General features: G+C 37.2%; 1 protein-coding gene across 6 annotated transcripts in view; it reads left to right on the top strand.

Annotated features, from left to right (window-relative positions):
* PHF14 (PHD finger protein 14) overlaps positions 1-16,772 on the top strand; it is a 142,053-nt gene that overhangs the window by 91,168 nt on the left and 34,113 nt on the right. For 4 of the 6 annotated variants that reach the window (XM_087946166.1, XM_026677771.2, XM_087946163.1 and 1 more), the window contains 2 exons: positions 1,355-1,472; positions 6,882-6,914. In XM_087946166.1, coding sequence (XP_087802292.1) covers positions 1,355-1,472; positions 6,882-6,914 — 151 coding nt within the window. The remainder of the gene's footprint in view (positions 1-1,354; positions 1,473-6,881; positions 6,915-16,772) is intronic. The other 2 variants (XM_087946164.1, XM_026677773.2) reach the window with 1 other exon arrangement.

Genomic DNA, 16,772 nt, shown 5'->3' with positions numbered 1-16,772 from the left:
GCATCATGTGATAGACAAGTTGCTGAACTAGCTCCATTAGGATCAAAAATAATTTAATCATTTGTGAGGCTGATAAATATTTAATTATTCTTAGCTATATAAGATAACATGTAACAGTAAATTTGTGTATTCAGTGTGTTAAAATGTTCATTTAATGTACCATATTAATAGCTAAAATTTTAATGGGATTGGAGGAGAAGAAGACAGGAAGCCATTAAAGAAATGCTTCATCTGAAGTCCTGTCCCTGGAATCTGACCCCTATTGCAATTCTTCTTACACATGATGCATACATTTCTCAGCCAAACAAATATAGTTTGTGGACTAATTCTTCTACAATAATTTCAGCCTAATATTGGTTTTCTTATTATATTTGAAGCAGGAATTGGCCAAATTTCTTATAAGAAATTACAATACATGTAGATGATATATGCACCTGTTATTCAAACTGATTTTTAATGTGCAACCAAAAAATGTTAATGAAGGAGGAAAAAACAATTCATATGATGAACAAGCATGATCCTGTCATAATACCAAAATATCTCCAAAACTGCTTTATGCCATGTAAAAAGATTTTATTATTCAAAATATATTATTTATCCAGAATTTTATGTCCATTTATTTTCATTCATTGAAGAGATGTTTATACAGATTTTTCATATTATGAGAGCTGCATATTTCTTTGTTTGTTTAATCAAGCTGTAAATGGAATATAGAATTGCATGAGCAGAAACATCCTTGCATGACTGGATTTTTACACTTTTTCCTTTTTCCCTGCATTTCCTTCGAGATCAATGTACCATGCAAAATGGGTATTGCAGGTATAAAGAGTGTATAAGGGGAGGTATAAATCACTCCCACTCCCATTTTCCTGAACAAAAAGGGTTCCGTTAAAAGGGGGTGGTTTCTCTTGATGCTCTTTATTTCTACAACATAGTTGAGAAGTTAACAAAAATGGTTATTGTAATACTAATAAACGAACATTCTCTGATAAATTAACTATCAGTTGAGAAGGCATTAGGGTGTTAGTTTCCACATGAAGCTCCATCATTGGTTGGATATATTGTCAACATATAGTAGATGTAATTATATATATATATAAAACTTAAGAAAAAACACACACACACACACACACACACATATATGTATATGTATATGTATATGTATATGTGTTATATATATATATATATATATATATATATATATATATATATATATATATATATATATATATATATATATATATATATATATATAATTGTAAGATTTCTTCAGATTTCATGATTTATTTCTGTTGATTATTTTTAATCTAAATTTTATATTGAGCATGAAATAAGCCTTTTGTTTCTAATACAGATGTGATGAATGCAGACTATGCTATCATTTTGGTTGTTTGGATCCTCCCTTGAAAAAATCTCCAAAGCAAACTGGCTATGGATGGATTTGTCAAGAATGTGATTCTTCCTCATCTAAAGTAAGTTAATAAGTCTTATGAAAATGCAGATAGGATTTTGAAAAATATTTCACAAAAGCTCATATTCAATTCCTACTAAAACACTGAAAGACAAAATTCATGCTGCTGGAAAGTTTTATATTTTTTTTTGCAAAACATAGAATGATATTTATAATTATTCAAGTCAATACCTAGTGTAGAATGTGCTATATTTCTTAAGAGTTGAATGTCTGTGAAAATTCTTGGAATCATACTATATTCCTTAATTTACTATAAGAACCTTATATTCTGTATATATTGGTTTAATAGATACATTTAAAATGAAATTGGAAATATAATTGAAAATATATGTAACTACAGCGCATTATTTGCTTAATTTGCTTAATTCTTTTGATGTATTTACTTATAAAGATTAGATGAACTCAGTCTTTGTATAATTTATATAAATTCTGAAATAGACTATTTTAAGCCGTGGAGCAAAACAAGGTTATAATTTTCCTTTTCAAATGGAAGCGTAAGTTATACAGTGAATGTTATTAATTTTTTTGGTAAATATATAATTTTTGGTGTAGGATCCTTATAACCAAACACTGGTTTTGAACAGGTATATTTGCAGAAAGTCGAAAAGATCAAGACGGTACTGCAGCCACACAATTAAATCCCCAACACTTTTTTATGTTCATAAAAGAGGGGTATTGCTTCAAAAGTCATCATGATGACTCTTTTCACCTATTCTTTGACAGACACCCAGATTCTGGACAATGAAAAACATTTCTGAGTATTGCTGTAGGCAATATTTCAAATTAAAACTGCTTGGAGATAAATAACTGAAAGCAACGTGAATAGGAATAATTTATTATAAATGTTTGCTTGCCAGCAATGTTAACTTAAAAAACAGAGCTTTGGTACATAGCAATCTTACCTCTTGTTTATGATAATTCTAGTTAATTTTTATCTGTTTTTCACCATTGGCAAATGTAATGGCATTTGAATGAGCAAATAATATTAGAAATGCTTTATAAAGATTTCTTGTTAATAATAGTTTTTCATAAAGCAGTATTTCATCAGTTTTAAAACAATTACTCTTATTTTGTAGTATCATAATCCATTTTGCTGAATAATACTTCACTTTAAGTAAAACAGTGCAATGACTTCCATTTTAAAAGTCTCTTGGCATGTTTGTACACTGCAAGCATTAATTATCTAATGAAAGCTTCCAAGTTTTACAAGTTTTGGGGCTCAGTCCAGAAAATACATTTTATTAGTTGCAAACAGTTTTATTACCTGCATAAAATCCAACTGTGGATTGGGATCATGTGTAGCAGTCCATCTCATGACTGTGTTTCCCCATCTAACTTTTAATTAGTTCATGATTTCTCCTTTCTGTTGCACATTTATCTGTGTGACAGAAAACCAGAACCTTTCAGCACATTGGAATTTTTAGTTAGGGCCTGAACATTAACTTATATATATATATATGTAGCTCACACAAACACAGACATTCCGATGGACCATTCCTGAAAGATATCCATTGGAAATAGAAAAGTAAGTAAATCTGTCCTGATTGATATTCTTTATTTATGACAATGAATTGCAGACTGCAGAATCAATTTGTCAACACCACTTTTCTTTCCACTTATTTTCTTTATACATCAACAGTTTTGTGTATATGTTCCAATAGTGAAATAGCGGTGCTTTCTTCTTAGCTTTTAGTTTTTGTTTACAATGTTGTTATACCAGTGAAATCAGAGTCAGAAAGGATTGTTCCAAATTAAAATTATAAGAGAATATTAGTATTTACTCACCTGAGCAGTGCTGTGGCCTAAAGATAAAGATGCTCATCTCCCACTTGGAAGGTTGAGAGTTCAATCCTAGGCAGCGACAGATGTTTCTCCATTAAGGCACTAAGAGAAAATATCTGCTGTGAACTCCATGTAAGCATCAGAAAGAGTATCCAGCCAGTAAACACTCAGCTCCTTTCAGTCGCCCCAACACCACCCTGATAAAAGGGATTACGTAAAAAGAAAATAATAATAATGTTTACTCACTTATTATTAAAACCATCAACTTAATGTAAACTATCAGATAAATTAATATAAACTGTAAGATAAATTAAATAGTAACTATCAGTATATTATTTGCAGAATAATTAGCTATATAAATAATATAATATATAATTTAATATATTAATAATTCCATTAGCAAATATAAGAAACTGCAGGATAGTAATTCTTTTATAAAAGCATAAAGGTGCTTGTATTCTTTAGTGCTAGTACTAATCTTTGTATAATCTGTGTTCACAATGCAAACATTTACTGTTTTTATTTTGATAATTTAATGTGCTCTTTTAGATAGGAAACATGTTTTATTACTTATTTTTTATTTATTAGTTAAATTTATTTGCCGCCCATCTCACCATGGAGCTACTCTGGGAACTTTACAACAATAAAACAAAAAAAGATAACAATAAACAAATAAAACAATAAAAATAAACAGTGGAACAGTGGTGGGATTCAATTTTTTTTACTACCGGTTCTGTGGGCATGGCTTGTTGAGCGTGACAGGGGAAGGATACTGTAAAATCTCCAGTCAGAGGTGGTATTTGCCGGTTCTCCGAACTACTCAAACTTTCTGCTACTGGTTCTCCAGAACTGGTCAGAACCTGCGGAATACCACCTCTGCAGTGGAAGTACAATAATATGAAAAATGAGCAAAGGGGAGAGCAGGAAGCACAGAGGGAAGGTGGAATCAGCTAGTTAATACAGCAACCATTTCCAGGGATTGAATGACTGAGCGCAAGGAATCCTGATCCAGGAAAAGCTGCAGCTGGTACAGCAACACAACTGAAATTATATTTAAATGTACTAAATACAATTAAAACAATCAACTTTCTTTTTTCACAGTATGTTATACAATGTACACCGATAAGTTTTATTTTAAGTGAATCACCTTGCTCACCTCTTAAAAGAAATGACATTGAAAGAGAAAGTCTACATTACTTAAAAATAATTGCTATTAATAGAGAAACATTGTAAAAATGTCTACCAGTTTGAAAAAAAATAAGATACTGGATAGAAGTCCATTGATATAAATTAATTGCTATATTATAATCTAGTTTTTTTAATAGCTTTATGGCATTTCATAACATTATTTCAAAACAATGATCAGAATTTAATGGAATCAGTCTTGGAATCACATTTGGATATAAGAATAAGTAATGGAATCTAATGCTTTGGAATATGAGGTAACCCATAAAAATTATAAATCATTTATTCTTTTTGCATTAAGAGATTGTTACTCACCTAATTTGCTAAAAATATTTGTTTTCCTTGCAACAAAGTAAATTGATGACATGCAACCACATTTTTAGTTCCAGAGTCATCTAATTCTTGCACAGGGATAACTATAAAAGTGCATAAGGAGATCTTAAGCTATTGAGGACAAAACAGCTATTTCACCCAAATACTTTTATTCTCAATTTTAAATAGCCTTGAAAATTGACATCATTCTGTGTTGTGCCAGTTGTATGCATTGCTAAGGATCTCCTGATTTCTTTTGTTGCTTGCCTTGACTTGGATATGGATAACCATACTATTGATGTCTTTGTCTGATTTGAAATAGGATGGCTTGAGAAATATATGGAAAAAGACTTGAGGATCTGTATGTATAGCTTGCTTTAAAAAGTAGCATCATTCTTCTTTGTTAGTCAATGTACATTTGTTAATATGGGGCACAAGTGATTTTTGCCTTTTCTGTCACTAAAAGTGGCTGTTGAAGAAACATCACATTCACTGTGTTTATTTATTTAAAATATTCCCTTTTTATAGGAAAAGTTTAAAAAATTGAAAATACTTTACAAATATATGAACATCACTACTATAGACAATAATATAAATTAAAAAGCCAATATTGCTTCTGCTGAAAGATTTTCTTAATAATCTTAAATATATATTATTTGAATATCTACTTTTGAAGACTATTATTCAAACAGGTTATTATAGAAGGCAACAGTCTGGGGTTAAAGAAAATGAAATATAAACCTTAATTGTCTTTCACATTTTAGTTTTACTAATGTAGAATAATTCAATTACACTGGTGATGGGTGCACCATTTGAGGACCTGAAGGGCCAGATTGAGGGTAGATTATCTTGGAAAAGATCTGTCTATTTGGTTACTAAGAGTTATAGTGTGGTGATGCTTAATAAAATTTCAATTCCAGTGTTTTGGTGTCTTTATTATAAAAAAAAGCCTATAAGAAAACAGTCTGCTAGAATAGAATTTATTTTAAAGCAGCAATAGGACAAATTGTCACATGTAAGTTCAGGACTCTGAGTACTGTTACTGTCAAAAATATATAGTCATTGATAGGACCTTACTATATAACTTGATTTTGCTCAGCCTTTTTTTAACAGCGTTCAGTAGTTATTTATCTAGTTTTGCATAATTCATAATTTAGAACAGGTGATATTGTATTCCTAGACATTTCCAGATTTTACTGGATGTTGTGCAAACATTACCTGAGCAATCAGTGTTAGTTACAGTATAATGAAATCATAATCACTTATGAAAAAAATGTGTGATACCTTGCACAAAGGCTTTTGCAAGCAGAAACAAAGTTATATACTACTTGCATAAAGATGAAAATAGGTTTCTTAGAAGGTAGTTAGACTAATTAAAGTAGGAAAAGGAAGAAAGATTTCTTTAGATCTTTTCTTTAGACTTTATCATGCTTCACATTCCGTACTGAAAGCAATTTGCTTTTTCTACATAGGACAACCAAATACTACAGTAACATATAATTTTAATTTAGTACCTCATACAATGAAATCAAACACCATCTTCAGTGCACATCATGACCATGACCATGAAAATAAACAAACACACATCCTTCACCCTTCACACATTGAATTGGAAACCCCTGACATCACACCAACACTGCACTATACAGCAGAATTCAAAAGAGCTACTGCCCTGGGATAGAAGCTGTTTTTCAGCCTATTTGTCCTTATTTTTATTATTCTGTACCGTCTGCCAGATGGTAATAGTTCAAAAAAAGGGTTCCCAGGATGAGATGGATCTTTGAGAATGTTTTGAGCTTTCTTAAGTCTAATTAATTTAAATTAATTTAAGGGAGTATGTTTGAGACTAATATGCATATTCCCCTTGGTTTCTTTTTTTTTCAAATTGGTTTTCAAAGCAACATACTCTGTCTTTAGTGAATAAGAGTAAGGTTGCTACAGAGTATAAAGGCAATGTATTCATTTTGTTCCTAATATTTGTCAAGGAGTTTTCAGTTTTAAGATCTTGGATTTGCCTGCTATCTGTGAAGTGTGGGCTTGCCTCTCTCCCCTTGAAACTAATGCTTAACTAGATCTTGCCCTGTACTTTTCATTTCTACTAACTGCAAAATACCTTATGTGTTAAATATAGGGTGAAGTGGATGGAATGAAAAACAAGTATCAGGTAATTGTTAAACATGTAAAATTAGATATTTATTTTCTAATTTAAATAACAGTGATTGTTGGCATATATACATTGATTTTAGTATGAATACTTAACTGTTAAAATACTGCAAATGATTTTGCATTACATTTTATACCTTAAGGAATACAGACCCACGAAATAATTGTATGTGCATTGCAGTGTAAAGCTAAAATCATAGATTGTGTTAAGCACAGCAATAATTTCAGCCAAAAAGAAGCCTGTTGCAAAGAACCAAAAAAAGGAAGAGTTTACTCAAGGCAAAAGTGAACACAGGTTTGTGCTGGCTATATTTAAGTAAATCCCTAGATTTGTGACTAAAAGCCCTTTTGGCTTTAAGATAGAGTAAGTCCTCAAAAGAGTACTTTAACCTTTCCTCTGAGATTCATGGGTAAACTAATGTATGTATGTACCAACAATGGCTGGATTTCTCCTTTTGACAAATCACTTACATCTCATTAACTTGTCAAATTCCACCATTGAACCAGATTTAAATTCCCAAGTATGCTTGGAAGAATGGCACTAGCTTTTTCAAATGGACATAAATTCCCTTCACTGAAAAGGTGCATGCTTTAATGTCTGAACAGCCATGTTACTTGTGGGCTAATTCATGATGCTGCTTTCATCAAGGATCATGTGAATGTTTTAGCAGCATTGTTTACCATTCATCATGCTTTGTCAACTTTGTGCTTCTCCATACCATATATTGAAAGAACATTGCTGTAGAGATTCTTGCATTTGGAGGGGAAGATTTCTTTTTAAAAACATAGACCACATAACTAAAGAATTTGAAAGACATTGGAGAGCATTACTGAATACATGGTTTGCAATGTAAGACATCAATTTAGAAGTTATCTAGTTTTTCTTACAGAAGTATGGAAAGCCTATCCCATCCAAGTAAATCTGCCCTATAGTTGCACAATTCTTATTTTTATAATTTCCAGGAATTAATTATGTTTCCTTACAAGTTGATTTCTGTATTTCCCTTTGGAGCAATGGACAAGACTAGTCAATTTTCTTCATAATTGTTTTTAAAATATTTAAGAATATTATCTAATCTTCCCCTGTTCTGTTTTCTATATTAAGCAACTATTAAAATGGAACTTATTTTTGTAAGCCACCCAGAATCATTAAGAGTAAATAGGCAGCTACACAAATTTTCTTAAATAAATAAAAATTTAAACCCATGCCTTTGAAAAAACATCAAAACAATCATGAGCAGTTTGATACTTTTATATGCTTTGAACTATAATTCCTAGTCCTATAATCAGAATATTTACTTGTGACGAATGACTGTGGGTGCAAGACTGGAAATGGAGCAGCTTGAGAAAAAAAAGGTTCTGAAATATTTAATATTCAAGAGCCTAGTCAAACTTAGTAACCTGCTGCCTATTTTATCAAATCTCTAAGCTATTTATATTGATGATGCTTGGAACATATTATGCAAATACATCAATAGTCACTTAAGTATTGGTCTCAAAAAAAGTTATGTTAACATACATTTAAGTAGAAACAGGCACCCCATGTGTGTGTGTGTGTGTGTGTGTGCGCGTGCGCGTGCTATCTTTATTACTTGTATACATAATTCAAAAAGGTAAATATACCCAATAATCTTTCTTCCTCTTATTTTCCCACAACAATCCTATGCGGTAGATTGCCTGAAAAGAAAGTTACTCGCCCAAGGTCACCTGACTGATTTTTATGCCTAAGACAAGACTAAAATGCATAGACTCCTGGTTTCTAGCCTGGAGCCTTGGATCTACCGTGTTTCTCACATAATAAGGCCGGGCCTTATTTTTTTTTGAGCCCCGAAAAAACGGCTAGGCCGTCTTTTCGGGGGTAACTTAATTTCCCCCTTTCATCCTCATCTAGAGCGCCCGCAGGCAGCTCGCCACCAGCCGCTCCTAACGGGCGATCATGACGAAGCGCAGAGAGCTCCCTACTCCCACCAAACACCTTTGCTGCAGACCCAAGACCTTTGGCACCTGCCTCTGTTGCTTTCCCTTCTGCCCATTCCGCTGCCGTTTGGAGTGCCGTTGGAGCTGCTGCCGCTGTTTGGAGCTGCCTCTGCCGTTTGGAGCCGCCGCCGTTTGAAGCTGCCGCTTCGGCGTTTGGAGCACTACCGCTGTTTGAAGCACCACCGCCACTCCAAACACGGCGGCAGCTCCAAGCGAAGCGGCAGCTCAAACGTGACGCGGCGGCACTCAACGGCAGCGGCGGCTCCAAACGGCAGAGGCAGCTCCAACACGGAAGCGGAGCCACCACCGCCGTTTGAGCTGCCGCCGCTGTTTGAGTGCCGCCGTCACATTTGGAGCTGCCGCTTCCGTGTTTGGAGCTGCCGCTGTGTTTGGAGTGGCGGTGGTGCTCCAAACAGCGGTAGTGCTACAAACGCGGAAGCGGCAGCTCCAAACGTGACGGTGGCACTCCAAACGACGGCGGCAGCTCCAAACGGCGGCGGTGGCTCCGCTTCCGTGTTTGGAGCTGCCTCTGCCGTTGACGCCGCCGCGTGTTGGAGTGCCGCCGTCACGTTTGGAGCTGCCGCTTCCGTGTTTGGAGCTGCCACCGTGTTTGGAGTGGCGGTGGTGCTCCAAACAGCGGTAGTGCTCCAAACGCCGGAAGCGGCAGCTTCAAACGGCGGCGGCGGCTCCAAACGGCAGAGGCAGCTCCAAACGGCAGAGGCAGCTCCAACGGCGGCAGCAGCTCCAACGGCACTCCAAACGGCGGCGGCGGCTCCAAACGGCAGAGGCGGCTCCAAACAGCGGCAGCAGCTCCAACGGCACTCCAACGGTGGTGGTAGCTCCAACGGCACTCCAAATGGCAAGTCCCCCACCCTTCCCCTATTTTGCATGTTTTAAACTAGGCCTAAATTTGGGGGGAGGGGCTTAATTTGATTTTATGCCTAGAAAACATGCTGGGTCTTCCTATTGGTGGAGGCCGTATTGTTGGAGAAACACGGTAATATCAGTAGCACTAGACACTGTCTTAAAAAATGGACCACATTGATTCTCACAGTTTTATAGTTTCAAACTGGATGTGTATCTTTTTGCTGAAGAATTGTTAAGTTATCATTGTTAGAATATGAAATAATTTATATATAATATGATAAACTATATTTAGCAAAGAACTATGGTTGAATTTGCCAACTTTTCCTAGTCAGAAAAATAATTTAGATAATAAATTCCGCAGGAGACTCAGGATATTTTTGGCTTTCCCAAAAGATGCTAATTTGTTTAAAATCTGCATACTATAGTGCAGGTCATCTCCTTGAGTGTATCAAATGACTATTGTCTTGAAAATATTACTTCTATTATTAAAAACCAATGGTGTGTCAACTCGGGCATCCATCAGAATCCTGACATGGTGGATAGTGAATACCAAATAAAACAATTTTTAGAATAATTCTTCATAATTCATAACTTTGATTATGTCTTTCTTTTGCACAAAAAAATTCAGAAATATTAGGTAGGCTTGAAGCAAAGAATTGCCATATTTGCTTTAAAAGGAAGATCAGAAGCATTTCAATGTGTATAACAATTAATTAATTTTCAATATGTGTCTTTTTAAGCCACTGGCATAATGGAAAGCTACTTCCTGTGCTGAAGATATGGCTTTCAAATTCAAGGCAATGGAATTAAAATAAAATGTGCCTCAAGCAGATTGGTGTCAGGTGTTATGGCTTTGATGGTAAAGTCTTTAAATCCAAGCGTTGAGCATCTTAAAACTATTTTAGGTATCATATTAATTTTCCAATATTATGTCCTACTTTTTCTCCAAGAAATTTCAGGAATGTTATATAAACCCCCCTCACCAGTATTATTTTAACCATAGTTTTGTGAACTAAGTAGCTGAAGAGAGATAGTGCTAAGACCAACATTGCTCAGAGGGGTATATGGCTGAATGGAGATTTGGATTTGGATTTCCTACCTCATTTAATTTAATAATTGTGTTAGAAGAGTGAAACAGTTAGGTCGAATAAATGGCATATTCTTGAATGCTTCTGAATCTGCACTGCTGCCTGCTACCAGTTTACCCTGCTGCAAGCCCTTTTGAATTTGAATAGACTGAATAGAAAGCTTGCTAGTCCTTGTGACTATTTTCATTCTAGGGTTGCTCATTTGTTCAGATGAAATTGTATTTTAAAAATGCACTTTATGTACATTTCTGATTAACATGACCTTTTTTTTTTCATCTAGCAATAAAGATAGATCACAGTTCAAACCATTTTCCTATATGAGTTGCTTTTTCCATAGTTTTTATCCTGTACACAAATTAGCAATTGGAGACTCTCTAGCTCTATTCCAATGTATTGATTATTTCTATATTACTGTTCCACATGCTCATTGTTAGCATTTCTATAGGGAGTAAACATCCTTATCCTAGATTGGTTCATGGGAGATACCTGTATATAATCCTCTATAGCCAATAGTCTTCTATAGTTAGACAAGCCAAACCAATTTTCTCACACTCACAACTTTTATAGCCACTCGCATGTCATTCATGTTTGAGAGCTAAAAATGCACTTAGATTCACCTTTTTAAAATCTGATTTGTTTTAAGATTCCTGATAATATGCATTATAAACAATTTTACCTACGAATTGTAGCGCAATTATATTCTGTAATTGCAAAGTTTGGTTACTGTTTACTATTTACTATTTAAGAACCCAATTAATTTTAAGAATAACATTATTGAAAAAATAGATATGACTCTTTATGTTCAGAAACTTTCATGAACTGCTAATTGCTACAAAACCTAGTGCTTACAAAAATATATACACTATTACTGGTTATTTAAAATGTAGGTGTGGTTTTGGTAGTCAAATATCAAAGGAAAATGGAAAATTTGATAATTTCTAAAAAGTAGCCCTTGAAAATATGCAACAAACAATCATCAGTTATGGCCTAAAATATAGTTTGATGCATTAATATAATTTTTATAAATACCTTTTTAATCTCTGTATGCTGCTGCATGCCTAACAATTGATTCCTATGCCTGTATCATTTCCTTATTAATTTTTATTATATTTTCATGCTGTTTTAGTTAACTGCATAGCAGGCTATGCAGGAAGAAAAAAGTGTGGCATGAATAACAGTTTATTTTCAAAGTTACAGAATGGGAAAGTAATATTCCATATTTCCTAATAGATTCCTTATTCCCATCATGCAGTTGATGCATTATAGTTAATGCAGATCTACTACAACTTTTGTTCAAATTTTTCAAACATTGTAGATGCTTCAAAATCAACAAACAATTCCTCTACTGGTACACTAGGTATGTTACTAATTATTATATTCTGTTCTTCTTGTACACATGCCATGAGTACAAGAAGCACAATTACAAAATTGTGCCATATAATTATAAAAGTAGATTGGCTACCAATTTTGGAAAACTGAAATATATATTTAAATTATCATTTTACGCAAAATACAAGTAGAATGCTAAAGGGATAAAAATGCATTATGATTGGAGAGTTGTTTTATGAAAAAATAAATCATATTTATTAAATATACATAAAATTCAAACAGGTTACTTGTATCCTTTGCACAATGAACAATCTTGGCTGTCTAATAGTCTTATTTATAATCATGTTTTCATGGCTTCAACTGGTAAACATAGAAATTGTGTCTTGTTTTTGTTATCATATTCTGAAATGTAATTCTGCTATATTCACTTGCTTATTTCACTCAGTATTGTAGTTATTTTTTCCAGAAGTGCAATGGCTTTTGCAGTCTCTGCCTAAGAAAATTTTCAGTTCATTTTCTGAATCTGAATGACTTCTAAGAGGATCATAATTTTTATTTTTATTTGAATACCTCATTGAATGATTTAAATCAAATTATCGTATATACTCGGGTATAAGCCGAGTTTTTCAGCCCATTTTTTGTGCTGAAAAAAACCCCGGCTTATACTCGAGTCAGATTCCCCTCTGGAAAAAAATGGTGTGGAGCTCCGGAGCTGGGCAGGCGCTTCCTGCTTCCGTGTTTCCTTTGCAACTTTTAAGCATGGGGGTAATCGGAAGCAGAAAAGTTCTTGCATGAGGATATATTTTTTTTTTTTAACTGTTTTTAGCGGGGGAAGACCCACCGTCATGTGAGAATGCTCAGACACGAAATCTATCCGCCCAAAAATAAGTGTGTGTGTGTGGGGGAATTTTAACAGAGGAAGATGTAGGGAGAAGGCAAAAGCAACGGAAGATCCTTCAGGGAAACTGAGGGAGACTCACCTTGGTCCAGATGAGCCCCCTTCCCTGCCCCTAAGGAAGCAGAGGCAGCCAGCAAGGGCAGGCAAGCCCCACTTCACGGACTCCGTCCGTCCTCACTCCCACCCACCCACCCACCCAAAGCCACGAAGTCCCCCAATCGCGCAGCCCAGAATCGCCCTCCCCTCAGGGGGCACGACGCCCGGTTTTTCCGAGACAAGAAGCTCTGCCGTGCAATGAAAGCGCCCTGGCTCTAGGCTCGCAGGCTCAGAAAACAACGCGAGCCGAGGTGGCTTCGGCTCCGCTCGGCTTCTCCAACATCCAGCGCCGCCCTGCTGTTCTATGTGCCGGGCCCGGCAAGTCCGAGCAGCCAGCGCGTGGAGCAGGGCGGCGCCAGAGATCGTTGGCTGCCTCTTTGGCAGCACGGGAGGCCTCCCGGCTGGCCAGCTGCTTTCCTCCTTTTCTGCCTGTTTGTTCTGTGTGGCCGAGGAGGAGGAGACCGGCCCGGCTGGTTGGGGGAGGCTTTCTGCGCCGAGGAGGCGGCTGCTAGTCTCCGGCTTTGCTCCGCTTCTCTGATGGTCCGGCGCCGCCATGTTCTTTACTTGGGCAGCCGGGCGCCCGCAGCGGCGCCCACGGTGGCAACAGGCACTTCCGCCCGGGCTCCGCTCAGGTGTCCAGCTGGGGCTGTCGGGAGTTGCTGCCGCTGGTGCGGCCCCAGTCCCGCATCGCCTCGGGAAGGGAAAGGCAAAAAGGAACCTGCCGTTGCAAAAGCGCTGCAGCGCTCTTCTGCGCCCGGCTGCCCAAGTAAAGAACATGGCGGCGCCGGACCATCGGAGAAGCGGAGCAAAGCCGGAGACCAGCAGCCGCCTCCTCGGCGCAGAAAGCCTCCCCCAACCAGCCGGCCGGTCTCCTCCTCCTCGGCCACACAGAACAAACAGGCAGAGAAGGAGGAGAGCAGCTGGCCAGCGGGAGGCCTCCCGTATGCTGCGAAAGAGGCAGCCAATGATCTCTGGCGCCGCCCTGCTCCACGCGCTAGCTGCTCGGACTTGCCGGGCCCGGCACATAGAACAGGGCGGCGCCGGATGTTGGAGAAGCCGAGCGGAGCCGAAGCCATCTCGGCTCGCGTTGTTTTCTGAGCCCGCGAGCCTAGAGCCAGGGCGCTTTCATTGCACGGCGGAGCTTCTTGTCTCGGGAAAAACCGGGCGTCGTTGCTGCCCCTGAGGGGAGGGCGATTCTGGGCTGCGCGATTGGGGACTTCGTGGCTTTGGGTGCGTGGGTGGGTGGGAGCGAGACGGACGGAGTCCGTGAAGTGGGGCTTGCCTGCCCTTGCTGGCTGCCTCTGCTTCCTTAGGGGCGGGAAGGGGGCTCATCTGGACCAAGGTGAGTCTCCCCTCAGTTTCCCCTGAAGGATCTTCCGTCGCTTTTGCCTTCTCCCTACATCTCCGCTCAGGTGTCCGGCTGGGGCTGTCGGGAGTTGCTGCCGTCGGTGCAGCTCCGGTCCCGCGTTGCCTTGGGAAGGGTGGGGCAAAACCAGGAGCCGCTGAGCCTGAGCCTCCGGTGCCGCTGCTGCCATTGCAAAGCGCTGCCGCGGCTCTTCCTTTTTGCCTTTCCCTTCCTGAGGCGACGCGGGACTGGGGCCGCGCTGGCGGTAGCGACTCCTGACTCAGGGGGCCTCCGAAGGGAGGGAAAGAGAGTGACTCCTGCCTCCCGCTGTCATCATCTTCTTCTTCTTTTGGGTTAGTGAATCAATTAAACCTTTCATGATAGTGAGATCGTTTCCCAAATTAATTATTTTTATTTTTGAAATTTACCAGTAGCTGCTGCATTTCCCACCCTCGGCTTATACTCGAGTCAATAAGTTTTCCCAGTTTTTTTGTGGTAAAATTAGGTGCCTCGGCTTATATTCGGGTCGACTTATACTCAAGTATATACGGTACCCTTTTTGTTCAGTCAGAACAGTATTCTGGAGAGTTTGTGCTTGTCTATTTATTATAGTTATATTGTTGCAAAAGACTAATAGGATAAACGTGTATACTAGAATGTGTTTATTGGAGCATGGCAGTGAAATTCTTATTTATTTAGAATTTTTCTTTGTACAATGGTGAACATTTTTTATTTTTGAGAGGAAAATCAAATATTAAATGAAATGTGGACAATACATTTATGAATAATAACCACAGAAAATAAAAGGAGATGTCTGATTTGAACAATCAGGTACTATTTATATGCAGAAGAAAGAACCAATTACTTGATTTTTATTATTCTTGCTGTTAAAAATGTTTTCTTTCAATAGTTTACATTTAAATATAGTTTTAAGTTTGTTAAAATTAACTCTCCCAAATTACACAAGAATTTTGCGACTTTGTAGCTGATTTTAAAAATATTTTTTCTTCATTTTAGCTTGTCACTAAATTTATATTTCATAAAAGTGATTATGTGGTTCAAAGGTTTATAAAGTCCATTGAATGTATGTGGAATTTTGTGTACTTTTAATCTTTTGCCTTGAAGGCTTTATAGCGCAACAAGCACTGTCAAACTCTATACAGGTAGTCTTCAAATTATGATGGCAAGTGGGACAAGAATTGCTTATTTGTTTATTTATTGAATTTATATTGCCGCCTATTCGCCCATGATGCTAACCAATGTGATTATAAAGCGCATCACCACATCACTTAGCAACTGCAGTCCAGACAGTCTAGGTCAAAATTTGGAGAACCACAGGTTTGTAAAACAGAAAGCAGATATGCAGGTAGTTCTTGACTTACAGCCATTCATTTAGTAACCATTCAAAGTTAAAATGGCATTGCATTGACTGTTTTTCACACTTACGACTTGCTGCATCAAAATTCAGATGTTTGGCACTGACACTGTATTGCAGTGTCCCTGAGTCATGTAATCACAATTTGCGACCTTCTGATGAGCAGAATCATTATTTATAGACTCGCAGTATTGACTATCACAGCATCCTAATGGTTATGTGATCAAGATTTGGGTCCTGTAACCATCACACATTACAATAGTTACAGCACCCCAAAATCACAGGATCATCATTTATGACCTTTTCACATGGCTTCCAACAAGCAAAGTGAGGAAATCAATAGAAAGTCACAAGTCACCCTCACACGACGTCTCACTTAATGACTGTGGATTATCTTTTTTAACAACTGCAACTGGGACTACCAGAGCTGCTAATTTTGCTAAGACTTGAGCAAAATATGGCAAAGTAATAAATATGAGATAGCAAAATATGGCAAAGTAATAAATATGAGATAGTTATAGGAAATGGAGAACCTAGCGATTATTTGGTGATAGAAGCAAAGAGAAAGTTGGAATTCTTGGTAAATTAGTAAACTGTCTATAACTCTTGAATGCTTGCCATTTCTTTATGATCTCCATCCAATCCTGCATGAAAAATTCTAGGATCTTTTCCATCTGTAGCATATTTTGATCTGCTTCTTTAACTAGAACATTTTTGTTCTAGTTGCAGAGTCTAAAACATCCAGTTATGGTTGTTAGATGTATTTTTGTAGTATGTTAGATGGCTTATACGAAATATAAGCATCCTGAGATGAATTGCAATGTTTTGGAATAGGATTATAATAGGATTATATCAGGCTGTAAGATTTACGGAACTGGCCATTA

The sequence above is a fragment of the Notechis scutatus genome, chromosome Z (assembly GCF_049901735.1).
Source record: "Notechis scutatus isolate UNSWTSFEM ecotype Mainland chromosome Z, rNotScu1.2, whole genome shotgun sequence".
In the NCBI taxonomy this organism is placed as follows: domain Eukaryota; kingdom Metazoa; phylum Chordata; class Lepidosauria; order Squamata; family Elapidae; genus Notechis; species Notechis scutatus.
This window is presented reverse-complemented; position numbering and strand designations above follow the sequence as displayed.